This window comes from Nesoenas mayeri (assembly GCF_963082525.1).
Source record: "Nesoenas mayeri genome assembly, chromosome: 2".
Taxonomy (NCBI): domain Eukaryota; kingdom Metazoa; phylum Chordata; class Aves; order Columbiformes; family Columbidae; genus Nesoenas; species Nesoenas mayeri.
The window spans coordinates 9,015,526-9,032,663 of NC_137543.1; the positions used below are offsets into that span (position 1 = coordinate 9,015,526).

Consider the following 17,138-nt stretch of genomic DNA (forward strand, 5'->3'; position numbering starts at 1 on the left):
AATTTTCCTCACTAAGTCCACCTCAGTAAACTCTTAATACGTTTCAAACACTTGAGAAAAATAAGATAACATTTGTCACCAGAAATGCAGTGTATGATTTGTCAGGGGACTTTCAGCCCCTTGAACACTGACAGTTTCTCTTTGCCCGGTGTCTCTTCCTATAGAGACAGCACTTCAAAACTTCTTCCCAGCGCTCATCTAGTGTCCTTCAGTTATTTCACAAATAAATGAATTTGAAAGATGTTTCGCTGTTTATGAGTCTTTCCTCCTGACTTAAGAATCCAGGCAATTTTTGTTCAAATATCAGCCCTGCAAGGTCAATTTAACCAGTGGAATATAAAGTAGTTTTCTGTCTGCTTTATTCTACTCCAGAAGACAGACTCCTCAATTCTGTAGTCCAGGCAGTAATAAACAACAACCAGTAGTAAACTGTTTGTGATGAGAAATAAAACCTGATTTTCATTATTTTAATTAAATATCAGAAATTGTCTTAAGGTTTTTCTTAGCTGTGTTTTGTAGAAACTTTCACACTCAGTGTAAAATTATAGTAACTTTTTTGAGCAAAATCCAGAATCTAAGTAAACCTGGTCTGTTCAGGTTAGTACAGAATATTCTGTATTGTACTTCTCTGTCCTTCCTTTTGGTTCTTTTGCTTGTGGAGTAGTTTTTGGCACAAACTTATTCCATGTCACAGTATCACAGTATGTTAGGGATTGGAAGGGACCTCAGAAGATCATCTAGTCCAATCCCCCTGCTGGACCAGGCACGCCTAGGTGAGGTCACACAGGAACATGTCCAGGTGGGTTTTGAATGTCTCCAGGGAAGGCGACTCCACAACCCCCCTGGGCAGCCTGTTCCAGTGTCTGTCACCCTCACTGAGAAGAAGTTTCATCTCAAATTTAAGTGGAACCTCTTGTGTTCCAGCGTGATCCCATTACCCCTTCTCCTATCATTGTTTGCGACTGAGAAGAGCCTGGCTCCATCCTCATGGCACTCTCCTTTTATATACTTATAGACATTAATAAGGTCCCCCCTTAGTCTCCTCTTCTCCAAACTAAAGAGCTCCAGCTCCCTCAGCCTTTCTTCATAAGGGAGATGCTCCACTCCCTTAATCATCTTTGTTGCCCTATGCTGGACTCTCTCCAGCAGTTCCTTGTCCTTCTTGAACTGAGGGGCCCAGAACTGGACACAATACTCCAGATGGGGTCTCACCAGGGCGGAGTAGAGGGGAAGGAGGACCTCTCTTGATCTACTGACCACCCCACTTCCAATATACCCCAGGATGCCATTGGCCTTCCTGGCCACAAGGGCACAGTGCTGGCTCATGGTCATCCTGCTGTCCACCAGGACCCCCAGGTCCCTTTCCCCTACACTGCTTTCTAATAGGTCTTTCCCCAACTTATACTGGAACCTGGAGTTGTTCCTGCCCAGATACAGGACTCTACACTTTCCCTTGTTAAATTTCTTCAGGTTATTCCCCACCCAACTCCCCAGCCTGTCCAGATCCCGCTGGATCGCAACACAGCCTTCTGATGTGTCAGCCACTCCACAGTCAAATAGACTTTGCCAACCATGGGCATTTAATGCAGGAATTAAGTCTTTCTGTATTTAATCAACCTTGTAATTTGTCTGGAGGTGGCTGGACTGCTAGAATCTCCAAGACAAACACAGAGAATAAAAAGAAGGAAATTGTGTTATTTTAAATCATAAGGAAAACAAAGATTTGGGAGAGAATGCTTTGAAGGGAAAGTAAGAGAAACCTACAGAATGGTAATATAATACATTTGGGAGTTTCACTCTTTGCAAAGCCACAAACAACAACAGATGTTTCTCAAAAGTGTCGGAGAGAATTCTTTCCTGTTAGAGAATCCTAAAAATAAATCACAACAAAATCTGACCATCTTGCCTTAAGAAGGGCTCAGACTAATGATTTCAGGGCCAAAAGAAGACTCTTCTGATCACAAAGTCTCATCTCTTGCAGGGCACAGACCATAACTTAATCTAATTATTTTGCATCACAGTTCTGCTGGATTGCAGTGTATCTTTTTTTGGAAGGGCTAAGCTGACTTAACAACTTCATATGACAGGGCATCCATCTGATTTCTAAGTAAATTGTCATAGTCATTATTCATGCCCTCTGTTAAAAACATTGACTTTATTTTAGACTGAATGTTCTGAGCGTCAGCTTTCATTAGTTGAAATTCCAGTTCATGTCCTTCAATTTTATTGTTGCTATTTCAGGTTGGAGAGTTTGTACCTTCCCCTATTGATGCCTGACTAGAAAGCTCACAGGCATGTAGAGAAATTTCATGTATAATGTCTTGTCTGTGGAGCTTAAAGTAGCACATTTCTTTGGATGATACTTCTGAAGTTTTTTTTTTCCTCGCAAAGCCATATATATAAATTGCATTGGCTATTTAATTGCATTATGCTGTGTAGAAGACCTGCTTGCAATGCAGATATTCCATCTACAAGAACTCCCGAGACAGAGACTGTCTCAAATCTTTCAGTGACTTTTTAGGTCAGTATCTGAAGGAGCAAAGGTTATGCAAATATATACCTATTGTCTTTACCTCTTTTTTGATCACTTGATGTTTTTTGAAACAAATGATGAAGAAAAGTAGAAATCCAACAGTTACTTAAACTCCATACATTCTGAGAAAATTTGTGCCCAGTTAACATAAAGAAATATGAATCGGCATTCTCCAAGAACAAGACTGTGTGAGACTTAGGATTACTGCAGAGATTTAGGTAAGAAATGACACAATGTCATGGTGAACACGGCAAGGAGGCATCATCCAGTCTGGTATTGATGGAGCAACTTTGTTCATTGTTTTAAAACTGTGTAAGCAGAAGTGAAACATTGAAGCATAAAACCTCTGTATTAGTTGTGATTCTGATCTTATTTTTCTCTTCACTCAGTATCCAGGGTTAGGCCAGTGTAGAAAACCCTTTTATGATAGTTTCAGTAATGATTGGAAGAGTAGTGCTAAACACATAACCGAATCTTGTGGTAAAAATAATAGGTCGTGTCATACCCTACCAGAAGTATGTCAAGAAAACTTACAGTGAAAAACCCAAGAAAATTTGAAATTATTTGGATCATAACAATTAAACACTTGGGACAGAAGTAGGTAAGAACATGTGAACATGACCAAACATCTGTGTTTTAGGGTTTTCCAAATCTGCTTTACAAATAGCAAAATAACTGTGCCTGCACTGGTAAGTAATTGATTTGCTTCTTCCATTTAGGCTGCATTATAAAGATCTTTTTCTTCTTTCCCAAGTGACTATCCCAAGATGATTTAGACCATTTAATGCTTATAATTTAAAGGTGACACTCAAGCCTTTTTTCTTCCTTACTCTGCTCTTAGATCTACTTAACCACATTTTTGCAGAGCAAATGCCAGATATCTCATATTGTTCATTCCTTATGAGGAAATACAATAAGTAATTTTCTGAACTTAAACAGAAAAATATTATTCCATTTTCTATTCCCGTTTCAGGAAAGCAGTTTAAATGTACAGTGTGTGACTATACAGCTGCCCAAAAGCCACAGCTCCTCCGTCATATGGAACAACACGTCTCGTTCAAGGTAAGAAAACATATCAATCATGTAGAAATACATGGAACTTCAGACAACTGTTGTAAAACTGGCACATTTTCCTGTTTGTTGACAATTATGGCATCTTAACATTTTAATGTTTTGGGAATTTTGACTTTATGTTCCAGCTTTTGAGTTAGGGTTATTTTGTTCAGGGACAGTTTATAAATAATGTCTGTATTTGCCAAAAATATATGTATGTTGCAATATAGAACAAACATTATTGGGTTCTTTGACTGTCAATCCTTGAGAGAACTAATCTGGTAAGTACTTTAAAATGTCCTAGGCAAGTAGGAAAGCAAATCCCATACATCACTGTTCATTGCCCACCTTAATTTTCTCTGAAAGTTTTCCAGCCTAATGTACTATAGATGAGTTCATATACTTAAAGAAAATTGAAGAGAATTAATTTTAAAATACCCCATTTATCTGAAACATGTCTTGGAAAGAGTTTTGAAGGTTGCTAATGTTTCTGTCAAGTGTTTAGATTAGAAATACAGTTATTTTAATAAACTGTAGTATGGTTTTATTCCTAAATTTCACATTGATTCTCAGCATGATAGGTCTTGATGTAATGAATTGTGAAATGCTATATTCAGGAAATAGAACTTACAGTAATGTCTTTTCCAGAAAAATCCAGTATTTTGTATGTATGAAAATGTTCATTTTAATGTAACACTTTATCTTGGCAGTGAACTTATTTCTCATTGAAAACATAATGCTATTTGCATATGCAACATCTTTCTTTATCTAACAAATCATTTTACTTCTATAAAGAGTACATTTCAGCCATTTTTAGTGAGTACCAGTGCTACAGACCCCCACAATGCAGAAAGGGAGACAGTCTTTTGACACATGGTATCAAATTTGGAATACAAGACATATAAGAACGTGTAGCAAGTTATCTAAAGAGATGATATACTTTCACCAAATAAATTTTTCTTTCTTAAGTAGGTAAGTGTTGCTGTGGACTTGACTTTTTAAAATGATTTTTTGAAATGAAAATGTGTAATTTTCCTTCTATAATGGCTAATGGGATTAATGTACTCATAATACTGTTCTTAAATACAGCTGGTTCTGACCTTGGGATCAGCTTTAGAGCTGTTGACTCAGCACATCTTTCCATTCTTCCGTCCCCCTACATATAAGTGTGGCAGTTCAATGCATTGTCAAGAGAACTGCAAAACACTGCAGTGGGTCAATCAGGAGTGTTTGTCAAAAGGAGTTCAAAAACTGTCAGTAACACGTTGCCTCCTTCTGCGATGGTTGCGTGCACGCGTATCAAACTCACAGAGATGTCAGTAGTTATGCGACCTAATTATAATTCAGCATATTTCCGATCTCCATGAGTTTGCAATCCTGCTGTTCGACAGCAGATAACACACAGGACATGGCAGTACTTAGAGTGCTACATGAACACACCATGCTGTTGGGATTATTTTCTTGAGAAAAAGACAGTTTCAGCAATAGAAAAGGAGAATACCCTTCTCTGAAACACTGAATAGCTGACTGTTACAATACCCTCTGTATTGTAAAGTTAAGGGAATCTAAACACCACTTTTATTCCTTATTTTTGCCATTTGGAGACTGAAGGAAGGTTATGAGCAACAAGCTTAGGGGAATGTTCTGGTCAGTGGGCCCTGACTGCAGACATTTCCCTGCTTGAAACTCTCAATAAACATTTCCACACCCACCACTTTCTGCCAACTAGCTTTAGGTGGGCTTGGTTGCTGTGCATGGAACATTTTGCACCCCATTCTCAAGTACTCGACTTTTCCCCAGGGACATGGCTCAATGTCTGCATTCTTTTCCAGGACCCTAACGGCCGTGTCAAGCTTCCTATAGCTGTGACACATCTCAGTCAGAATGTTATTCGCAAAGGCTAAATTTAGGCACAAACACTTGTTTTCCTAACATTTTTTTCTTTAGAAATTTCTCTCCCTGTCAGCTGAGGGGAGAGGTATGTTTTTAAAAACTAATTTAGTTGCCAAATCTTGGCTCACCAAATGGTCAGCTGAATGCAAGTGAATGCCAGTGAAAGGGAAGCAGTTGGGAGCGTGTTGGAGAGAGAAGGGAAGGGAAGAGATCAACCCTGTCAGGTATGGTTATCTGTTAAATTAGGTTGACTGTACAATCATAGTGTACCTTGAGTTATTTTAGCTCTCTTACTCCCCCTTTTCAGACCAAAGCTCAAGGCAGCTGAGCCATTTCCTTGTAGTAGAAAGTCTCCATGTGGTCAGACCTGTGATCATCAGTTTACTGAATTACGAAAAGTAGGTAATAATCTTATAATATTGAGAATAATTGGTGTCTTGCACATAATAAAAAGTACCAAATTTTAGGGTAACATTTGGTTACAACTTCCATTTCTATTGAATTTTGAATGATCTCCTTGGAAGATGCCTAAACCAGAAAATAACATGGTTTCTGAGGATCAAAACATTGCACCTGGGAGGTCGGGAAATATGTTCTAACATCTTCTTTTTTCTCCCAGCCTTTCCGCTGTGCACATTGCCACTATTCCTGCAACATATCTGGTTCTCTGAAGAGGCATTACAACAGAAAGCATCCCAATGAAGAGTATGTAAATGTAGGTTCTGGGGAGCCTGCAGCAGAAGCCCTTATCCAACAAGGTACACATCCACCATATGAGACTTGGTTTGGTTTTTTTGATAAAGCAAACTTGGTGTAAACATAAACTTTTGTGCGATATGCATTCCTCAGTCTGTTGAGTGTTAGGTGATAAATCATTACTACTTTTCAGTGATTCTGAAATGTCCACCTTTCACCCTTTGTTCATCGTCTTTGTTCTTGGTTTCTAAAGGTGTGTGAACCAGACTTTCGCTTGACCTTGCTTGTACTATTCATTGTTGCATACATTTATCATTTTCATTTGTTTGTCTCCTTTTGTAAGTGAAATATCGCTGTCTGTTGAAATGAATGATAAATTTCTATCATTCTGCTGACAAATTTCTATGAGAATTTTGCAAGGTTGAACTCAAGGTAAGGTTGAGCAAATGTAAGGAAAAAGACTGAAGAGTAAACGACAGCAAAATATTCCACCACTAGAAAAATGGGGGGAAAAAGAGAGTAGAGGTAAAACTGTTTACAAATTGTTATGCTCAGCATCTTGTTTATGGGCACACAAAGGAAGCACACTTTCTCTGTCTAAAGCCAAGAAATTATTGTTAGTATAATGGAAATCTTAACAGTCTAATTCAAGAATCACCATTAAGCTAGGTCTAATTATTATTAAAAAAACAAAACAAAACAAAACCCCCAAAAAACAATAAAATATAGAGTACTTATGTCCAGGAGAAGTCTCAATAGTATTATTAATACCATTAAAATGGTAACACACACTTGTTAATTTTTGTTCTTACCTGGTGCTGTGGTCACCTTTCCACTGTTTGTCTAAGTCCTAAGCTGGGTGGTTTTTCTCTGGTGTTCACACTGGGATGGGGGTTTCAGTAAGTTGACAGCATCTGGAGTTCTTTCCTGGGAGGTGCATGATGTTCATGTTGATGGTTTCATCCTCTCCCACTCGGGGCCATCGTTACTTAATTGCTTACACACATCTATGCTTTTCTTTTTCATTGGTCTATAGCTCCAGATTAAATCCAAATTCACTGTATACACTGCCCTTCATCTATGTTAAATACAGCTTTTGTTGTCCCTAAACCTGATTTTATCTAGCTACAGATTTGCATGTTTTTAACTGATCGTTTCAGAGTTGTTTATAGCTGTGGGTTCTTCAGTGCCCAACTTGTGTCCCACTTCTTACTGCTCCAAGTCCGCACTTCTCTGTGCTGCGTCCCATGTCTGTGCTGTTAAAGGCTGTCACACCGGGCCTGCAGTTCTCTACATTACATCTCCCTGTCAGAGTCTTAAAAATCCCATTCTGCCTAGAACAATTGCTTATTACTGCTATCTGTGTAAAACTAGAGTCGTACCACACAAAGACAAAAAAAAAAATAGATATAGACACCTGGTCAATTAGAGAAATTGCTGTCACAGGTTAACTAAGTAAAGGCAACAAGGATTTTGGGGGGGATCACAAAGGGCTGAAAGGAATGTCCTATGAGGAGCGGCTGAGGAGTTTAGACTTTTCTGGTTTGGGGAAGAGGATGCTGAGGGGCAACCTCATTGCTCTCTGCAGGCTCCTGAGGAGGGGATGTGGAGAAGGGGGTCCTCAGCTCTTCTCCATGGGATCCAGTGACAAGAAGCTGCACCAGGGGAGGTTCAGACTGGACATCAGGAAGCATTTCTTTACCAGTGGGTGGTCACACACTAGAACAGGCTTCCTAGAGAGGTGGTCAATGCCCCAAGCCTTTCAGCATTTCAGAGGCATTTGGACAATGCCGCTAATAACATGCTTTGCATTTTGGTCAGCCCTGAAGTGGCCAAGCAGATGATCTAGATGATCATTGTAGGTCCTTTCCAACTGAAACATTCTATTCTGTTCTTTCCATCTCTGCCCTTGCATCCTTCTTTCTCTTCCCTTCCTTACACAGCTCTTTATTTCCTGGGGTACCGCTACTGCTGTGCCTGCTTCTCATGTGTTCACCTGCTCTATGGAGGTTCAGAGCAGTAAAGGGACTTCAAATCCACATAGTAGCTGTGAAATCAGTGCCTCTGATCAGGACTGTGCCAAGAGGAAGCCTTGTTAATCGTTCCACTTTTCCCACCTGCAGCTACCTTTGGCAGCTCCATTTCCTGCTCTATAACACATCACGTGGATCCTACATGTGGGCTCAAAGATTTCTTATCCTACTGTAGAATGTTTTGGTATCTCACTGGGGAGAGAGACAAGAGTCTCACTTGTGTGAGACTTCAGTTAATTAAAATTTGCATTTGAAGTTAATAAACACTTTCCTGATTTTGGAATCAGAAGATCTTTTGTATCTGTGTCACCCAGCAGAGATGGATCATTGTGGACGTATTATGCAGTATGACAAGGTTATGTGTTTCTTGGGGCAGCATTTGCAACTTGCTGTCTGACTAGACTCTATCAAGTTTTGATTTACCATATTCATAGATCTGAAAAGCAATTTTGGAAAATTATTCATGTATTCATATAAGGGAAGAAGACCCTTCAGACCTGATATTAAAGCCCTTTAAATTCAAGGAGTATGAATGAAAAGGAAAAGGCAGGAGAACCAGTAAGCAGAAGAGTTTGGAAAAAAATTGAGAAGGGAAACTAACAAAGATAAATGTCTAATAAAAGCTGTCTGTATCTATTCATATTGTATCCTGCTTGTTCTAAGTTACCCACTGAGTGAACGGCCTCATACTTGCTCATCTTCTCCACTCCCAATTTGTTTTTGACTGCATTGCAGAAAATCTTAATTGGAAATATTTATATGAATATAGACTGCTGGACTTCACTCCAGATTTCTAGAATGAGTTTATAAATAAATGAATGATTCATAGAATAGAAGAAGAAATGTGCTCATTCAAGCAACTGTATTGCCAGATATTGGGTGCAATATTTAATATCTGGGCTTATATTAGAAATTTGGATCAGCCAGGATCAGAAAAATGCTTGAGGTTTTTGGTTGGTTGGTTTTTAGTAGCAGTCTGTGATCTGACATTTATTTTAGTATCTTAAAGTGATAAAGGAAAATAAGTGCTATAAGGATTCAATGTAATCTGCACAGAGGACAAGAACATTTATAGACATGTTACCCACTAGTTTGTGTTGGTGTTTTTTTAAACCCTGCCTACTTGCCTATTTAAGAGCTTCCTTTTTCATTTCCATTTGCTTTGTGCTGGGCAAGTCACGTATAATTTTTCCAGAATTGTTTTTCCTTTCACTGATACTCCATACCATCTATTATTTTGTTTATGTGTTTCTTCACTCTCTGAGAGACGGATTTTCTATTTGTGTTTGTGCAGAAACTTGTGCAATACATTAGTGACAATCCAATTATGACCTCTGTTCTGACACACCTCTATCGTCACTTTCCTTTAGCGTAATGTAATAGTTGTCTTATAGGAGATGTTAGGCAAGTAAATAAATAGTTTGGAGAGCACCTGTCAATGCCATGGTGGAAAAAAGTGGTGGAGCTGTATAATATGTGTGTACATTATTTTGCTGCAGATGTTAGTGTTGATATCGAAAGTAGATGAGGTGTGTCATTCATTGACTTTCTCTGTGCGTTGCCCATTGCTTTCAAGAATCGTGTAGAAATTAATTTTCCTGAGCTTTCATATCAAGTCACTGATGTGGAATTATATGGTACCTGTTTAATTCTATACTTCAGCTTGTTTTTCTTTAATTAAATCCTAATGACAAAAGTTGCATCTTAAATTTACCTGGTGCAGTGTTATAATAGTTTTAATATCAAAGTAATGCAGGAAAATGTCCTCTCTTTCACGATAGCAGGTTTTTCCTAGTACCACAGATTAGTGTGAAATTAATATTTAATTTCGTTTTCTGTAACTGATAATATCTTTGTCCTAATGTGAATGAAGGTATTTTGCTTTTGTGAACTTTTGAGTTTCCCTTAGTAGGGAAATTTCCAGTTTTGTCTAGAGACGGAGTATTGAGCATTTATCATAACAGTCAGTTTTGGGGAAGACTTGTAATGGATCGAGAGCAAAGAGGAGAAGTTGTATAGGAATAAGTGTCAGTGAAATACCCGAGCAACTGAGTGTAGTTACATGCTATTTTATGAAAATAAAAAGTGTATTTCTTTTCATCTGGTAGAATACCATATGGTAGATTTCCATTGCTGTAAAACAATGTTTTTTCTAATCACCTTATTCATAAAAGTCCACGTGCAACAAGAACTTGGCTTATAACCGGTTTATGAGAGTATATTTGAAGCATTTGAACCTGATGGGTGGGAGTCATAATTTTCCATGATAACATGGAGAAAGCCATCTGGTGGCACAGTTCCTAAAGCAGCATTATGTCCTTCTCTGGCCATTAGATTTGTTAGAGTGAGTTCTGGTCACCTAATACAACAATTTATCACATGCAGATTATTTCTGTTCTGCTTTAGTCAATAGGGGAAAAAAGGAGACATTTGCATAATTACAAACAACTGAGATCTGACATTTGACCAAATGACTTTCATAACAAAGGGAAGTAAAAGCTGTTTAATCTAGTGTAGAATATGGGATGTTTATGATTTCGTCATGCTCAGTTTTTTTACTTGTAATGCCGCTTATTTAGACAGTAAACATTGTGCTAAATTCATGCTATGCATCATTTTGTAGATAGAAAACTTATGGTTTTTGCATATTAACATAAACAGTAGAAACTCTCAAAAGGAAAGATAGTGGGATGAAGTGTATTGTTGAAGTGTATTAACATCTTTAAATCTCCCTGGCTTGCTTTGATCATGTGTCAGAAAACTAAGTGTTTGTTTGAAACCTTAAAAAACTAGAACAACTGTCTTAGTGAATGTACATTTTAAAAACATTATTGAAATACGCTACTACTGTGTATGTTATATATTAAGATCTCAGTGCTGTTTACAAGCACTTAAAAAAAAATCCCAGCAGTTACTGGAAGGGTCCAATGCACTGTGGTTTTGCCTTGTGTCCTGGGGGCCAGCACAGGGCTTTGTAAGTCAACAGGGACCTGATATTTAAAGCTGAAGCTTGTCAAGGACTTGCCTTATAGATTTTTGGGCTATATATAGCATTTATATTTGAAGCTGCAATTATATGTAACAGACGAGGTGTTAAAATAATCTCTAACAAACTCTATGATTTGAAATAAAGGAGTATTTACGGGGCAAAAGCGTTAGTTTGGAATTATTCAAAACATGTGCCAGGCTTTTTTTATAGTAGACCTAAAGCAAACCCTAAGTCTCAGACACCCTCTGACTTGCAATAAATTTTACTTGGAAACTAGGACTAGTCTCCATTGGTGCTTCTAAATTTGCATTTCAACCAGAATCATGACTATGGGAATGATTCTGCACAGGCTGACGCATCTCCTGGATTCACAGGGAAAAACAGGGTGAGGTTGGTCATAGAATCACAGAATAATTTGGGTTGGAAGGCACCTTAAATATAATCTAGTTCCAACCCCCTGCCATGTGCAGGGACACCTTCCACTAGACCAGGTTGCTCAGAGCCACATCCAACCTGGCCTTGAACACTTCCAGTGATGGGCCATCCACAGCTTCTCTGGACAACCTGTTCCTTTGCCTCACCCCCTCATGGTGAAGAATTTCTTCCTTATATCTAATCTAAATCTCCCCTCTTTCAGTTTAAAGGCATCGCCCCTTGTCCTATCACTACATGCCTTTGTAAAATGTCCCTCTCCAGCTTTCCTGTAGGTCCTTTTTAGATACTAGAAGACTGCTATAAGGTCTCCCCAGAGCCTTCTGTTCTACCAGGCTGAACAACCCCAACTCTCTCAGCCTGTCCTCATAGGAGAGCTGCTCCAGCCCTTTGATTGTCCTTGTGACCCTTCTCTGGACTTGCTCCAACAGGTCCACATCCTTCTGATGTTGGGGACCCAGCAGAGGAGAGTGGAGCAGAGGGTCAATTTATATTAAAATAACTCAAGGAATTTATTTGTGTTTCCTTATAGGTGGCATTAAGTGTCCTGTTTGCAGCTTTGTGTACGGTACAAAGTGGGAGTTCAACAGACACCTTAAAAACAAGCATGGAATGAAGCTTGTGGAACACGATGGGGAGACCAAGTGGGAGGTAAAGCAAAGTTACCATGGCTTTGGCCCTGAGATTTTAAACTATTCTAGGGAGAAAAGTAAGGATAAGAATAAGAAGTATTAAAAAACTTTTTCTTGACTTTTTACAAGATCAGGAGTTCGTGTGATCTCATCTCCATTTGAATGCATACATTGCTGTGACTGTTAAGCTTGACTGCTTTAATATCTGTTAGGATTAACAACATTGTAAGTGCTTATTTCTGCATTTTAGGGCTCCAGTCTTCTATTTCCAGCAGAAAGGGTGGAAGTTGTGCAAAAAAAAATCTGAAATTGAAAAACTTACTGCATTTTGGTATATGCCAAATAGTCACTGGTGTTAACTGTATGAAGCGCAAAGCTACAAGCTTATATTGATTTAATGATAGAAGCTTATGTCTTGGTTCAGAAAAGGTTAAGAGTGTAGAAAACTGAATCTGTAAATTGATCAGCTAAAAAAAGTGTACTGTAATATAGAGAAAGTCTTCTATAATTTGTTCTGTTTCCAGCTTCATTCCAAGGTATACAGAAATCACAATATCACTAAGGTCAGACCTTAAAAATGTTAAGTTAGGCCTAAGAAGGTGGGTTAGAAAAAAAGAAACCAACAACCTGAATTTTCTCAGTTTGGGGTGAGGTAGGGCAGCTACCTTGAGAGGTCTTACGCTTTCAAGCTTTCCTCTGCTGCCGTATGTGTACCTATTTGTTTTGAAGTGAAAACTGTTACTCTTACAGAGCAGAGCTTACTGTAGATGCAGAAGCTATGGGAAAAACACAAATCTCAACACTTTTGTTTAAAAATTACCAAGCTGAGTCTTTTCCAGTGCCTGAGTAGGCTATTGTTGGTGTTCTGTGAGAGGAAGAATCCACAAGTCAACTGTAGCTGTTTAAGCTCCATGGTTTAAGACCTGTTCTGCAAATTTCAGGCAGTCTAGCTCTTATTGTAAACTTAATGCCTGATTTGAAAGAGACGTCCTACAGTTCTTGTTCAACAGTTTTGTGTATCCACAGACAGAATGCTAAGTCCTTGAAAAATATCATAGAATCATAGAATGTCCGGAGTTGGAAGGGACACACAAGGATCATCAAGTCCAACTCCTGTCCCTGTACAGCACAACCTCAAAATTCACTCTCAGAGTAGGTTCTATGTGGACTGTTATCCAAAGAAGCCACGTCAATAATTTTAAAATGTAATCCTTTAAAGTCTTATATCCACATGCATTTCACAAATGATTCTCTGTACGCTCTCCCAGTAGATGCCCAAACCTGAAAAAATAAGAGAACATCCAAGATGCAATTATGTTTGTTGTTCAAATATCTATAAATAAAGAAGTCCCATCACAGCAGGAACACATGTTGACAGCTTGTCTTGAAAAAGCATAGTTATGGAAAGGATAAAATGCATTTTCAAACTTCAGAAGCATTTTACCAGATCTGCAAGGGTGTACATTATAAACTAATTTTACCCAAAAAAGTCATTACTAGCCCCTTAAACAATAGAAGCTTGTTGTTAGTTCTAAAAAAACTGTGCGACAAAAATGATGTCAAGATAATTTAGTTTGCTTAAAACAACTTTTGAAGTAGAATCTAGAAGAAAATGATGGGATAATATCCTGATTCCCATGTAAAATTCTTCTTGAATTCTGTTTCACCCAGTATTTCTATAACTCTTCTTATAGTATTTGTTGCCCAAAACTCATTCCTTTGAACTCAGAACTGTCATTGTTCTCTAAATTGCTACAACGAGAGTGAGATTATTCATGCCTTGGCTTGCTTTTGTTTTCAAGTTAACTGCTGAAGTTTCTGAAGAAGCGTCCACTCAGTATGTCCATATCACGGAGGCTGCAGAAGATGTTCAAGGCACTCAGGCTGCTGTAGCTGCCTTACAGAACCTTAGATACACTTCCGAGAACGGTAAGTTACCTTTTTTCGATAGGAACACAAACTGTATCTTTTTTCATAAATATCTAATTATTTTGAGTATACTGGGCAATGTATAGTCCCCTGTGAAACTATTAAAAATAATGAAATTTGTCATCCAGAACTTACTTCTGGGGGGGTTGGGTTATTCTTTGAGGATGAATAATGAGAAATGACCAATCTTTATGAATTTCTATATCCTTAAGTTATTAATACTTACCACACTCTGTTCTCCACTTTATTATTAGGTGTATGGAATTTCCTGCCTGTATTATTAAATATATTGTCAAATCAGCTGTCTTGGCAGAGTAGATGGTGTGTATCTAATGGCAATTCTCTAGCTATTATTTTTCTCCCTGCTTAAGTCAGTCAGCCTGCGGAAGTGACACGGTGGAATAGCTCATTTACCATATTCCCAGGAAAATATTAACAAACTTAGTTCTGCTGATACACAAAAGATAGTAAGCTATTCTGTATCAAATTGAGGAAGAACAAGAGTGGGATTAGGTAGTGATTGCTAAATGGGAAATAACGAAAGCTGGAAGAAAAACCTTCAGATTTCTGAGAGTGTTAAAACATCAGAGACAAGAGCAAATGTTCATGTATCTTGTTTCTATTTATGTAAATAAATGCATTGGTTGTCAGGAGATAACATTTTGTAGTTGTCTACCATTGTGGTCTTTATAGTTTGTAATACAGTTATGTATCAAAAGCTCCCATTTTAATGCAATTTCCAAGCATGTTGCAATTAAACTATGTTACTGACCATTTCTGTATATTATTTTATCTTCTTTTAATGACTGAAAATTCTGAATGAGTAAAAACTACTTGAGAACTTTTCTTAAGCTTTTATCCATTTACATTAAAATAAACATGATTGTCGCATATGCTGTACATAACATTTTTGATTTTAAGCATGAGGCTGTAATTTTCGAAGCAGAACGATTTGCTTTAGTGTGTCCAACTTTGGATACTCTTCCCTCTAGATATGAAAAGCAGTAATATCTTGTCTAAAGGCACTTATATAGAAAAAAAACTAAAGCAAGCAAACATTTTTCAATACTCAAGCCAGTTTCTCTTGTAGATAACAAAATATAACTACTTTCTGTTTGAAATGAAATTACCTGACCTGGATCCCGATCACAGTATCAACCTGTTTTCAAGGTTGTGGGGTTAAGAGATGGACTTTATTCTATTTACTGTCTCTTTCCTGTCTCTTTCGTAGCTCCACCAGTGATTATGTCAAATCTAAGGCAGCTTTAATGTGATCCTGAGATTTTCTTTCCCTTTCTGACATTTCTCTCATGCTGACACTGGCCCTATGGGAATGTTGGGCCACAGGAGGGGAATCCTCATTCCTGCATAACAAAAAACACTTTCCAGTTGCCAAATCTTTGCTTTTCATACCTCATGAGAAGTGAGAGTACAAGTGTGGATGGGGTTTCTTTGTAAACTTGCCCGTCCTTTGGCAGGGCTACACACGTCAAGAAGATTTTTGGAAAAGAGTAAACACGTTCTGATCCCATGCTTATAAAATGATAGGCATGAGCTCTCTCAAGCAATTAAGTTTTCCCTTCAGCACGTTAGTGATAATTATTCTTCTTCTAGGTTGAGAGGTATTGCAGGTGGCTGGAAAGATGGTAAACACAGGTTTGTAATACACCAAATAGCAGTTGTGGTTATAGGTAAAGATTTCAGGTTCTGTTTAAACTGAATGTTTGGCAAATACACATTTAGACTTGTAAAGTCTTGCAGCTTCCTAATTTACAGGTACTGCTATGAGTTGTTCCTATTGTTTGTTTATTCAATATATTCTTTTAGATCTCTTTCAAATAAGCATAAAAATGATCAGTGTGGCTTCACTTGCTGATTCATGCATTCCTCAGGCAAGTTTGTTTTGTGAATACTTCCCTGCCATGGATTGTTATCCAAGTGTCATGTTATTGAGCTATTTGAAATTTATAAACAGCGCTGTGAGTCGGGGTTAAGGCAGGAGGGGGAAGAGTGCCTGTAGCACTTAGATTCACATACCCTTAGAGCTGTTCTACTGTAATGATCTTATGGTTACTGTCTTTCTGATAAGGTGAAAGACTTGATCCAGCAGCTGTGAACATCCTGCAGCAAATCATCGAGTTGGGTTCGGAAACCCATGATGCTACTGCAGTTGCTTCTGTAGTTACTATGGCACCTGGCACTGTGACAGTGGTAAAGCAGGTAAGAGCTTTTTTACTTGCTAAAAAAGCTGTATTTCATTTTTTATGTATATACTGTGAAATAAATATTTAGCTAGGGCTGAATTTTGAATGAGTGTGTGAGATGTATGGAGATTTTCCCTAAGCTAATTTTTGACTGCGTGCTGGGTGTATGTATGTTTACATGCACATACAAATACATGTTTATACATAGAAAAGCATGCATTTTTTCATGTATATTAAATATGAGTGACTCAGTACACACTTAAATATGTATAAGTGTGTGTGTGTGTGAGAAAATAAAGCTTTCTTTTTCTAGCAGGTGTTTTGAGGCTTTTTAAAATAACATACCTGCATTGTGGGCATGCACTTAGACCCATTGTCATCTGAAAGTATCAGGAGGTCGTTGACACAGGACTCATCCACATACAGAAGAGCACGAAACAGCATTGCTTGTGCAGAACTGTGCGCTTTCTGGAACCGTGGTGCTGCAGGACCATACCCAGAGATGAACCGTTGTCGTAGAACATAGTTTGGGTTGGAAGGGACCTTCAAAGCTCATCCAGTCCTACCCCTGCCATAAGCAGGGACATCTTCACCCAGATCAGATTACTCAGAGCCCCATCCAGCCTGGTCTGGGATGTCTCCAGGGATGGGGCATCCACCACCTCTCTGGGCAACCTGGGCCAGTGTTTCACCAGCCTCATTAGTCTTTGCAGTGCTGTCCTGTCATGGGAGTTTGAGTTTGTC

The 17,138-nt window shown here is 38.3% G+C and overlaps 1 protein-coding gene across 2 annotated transcripts in view; it reads left to right on the forward strand.

Moving 5' to 3' along the window:
* ZFAT (zinc finger and AT-hook domain containing) overlaps positions 1-17,138 on the forward strand; it is an 87,907-nt gene that overhangs the window by 56,723 nt on the left and 14,046 nt on the right. For both annotated transcript variants that reach the window (XM_080339912.1, XM_080339913.1), the window contains 5 exons: positions 3,507-3,595; positions 6,099-6,237; positions 12,162-12,280; positions 14,064-14,190; positions 16,280-16,410. In XM_080339912.1, the coding sequence (XP_080196038.1) occupies positions 3,507-3,595; positions 6,099-6,237; positions 12,162-12,280; positions 14,064-14,190; positions 16,280-16,410 (605 nt within the window). The remainder of the gene's footprint in view (positions 1-3,506; positions 3,596-6,098; positions 6,238-12,161; positions 12,281-14,063; positions 14,191-16,279; positions 16,411-17,138) is intronic.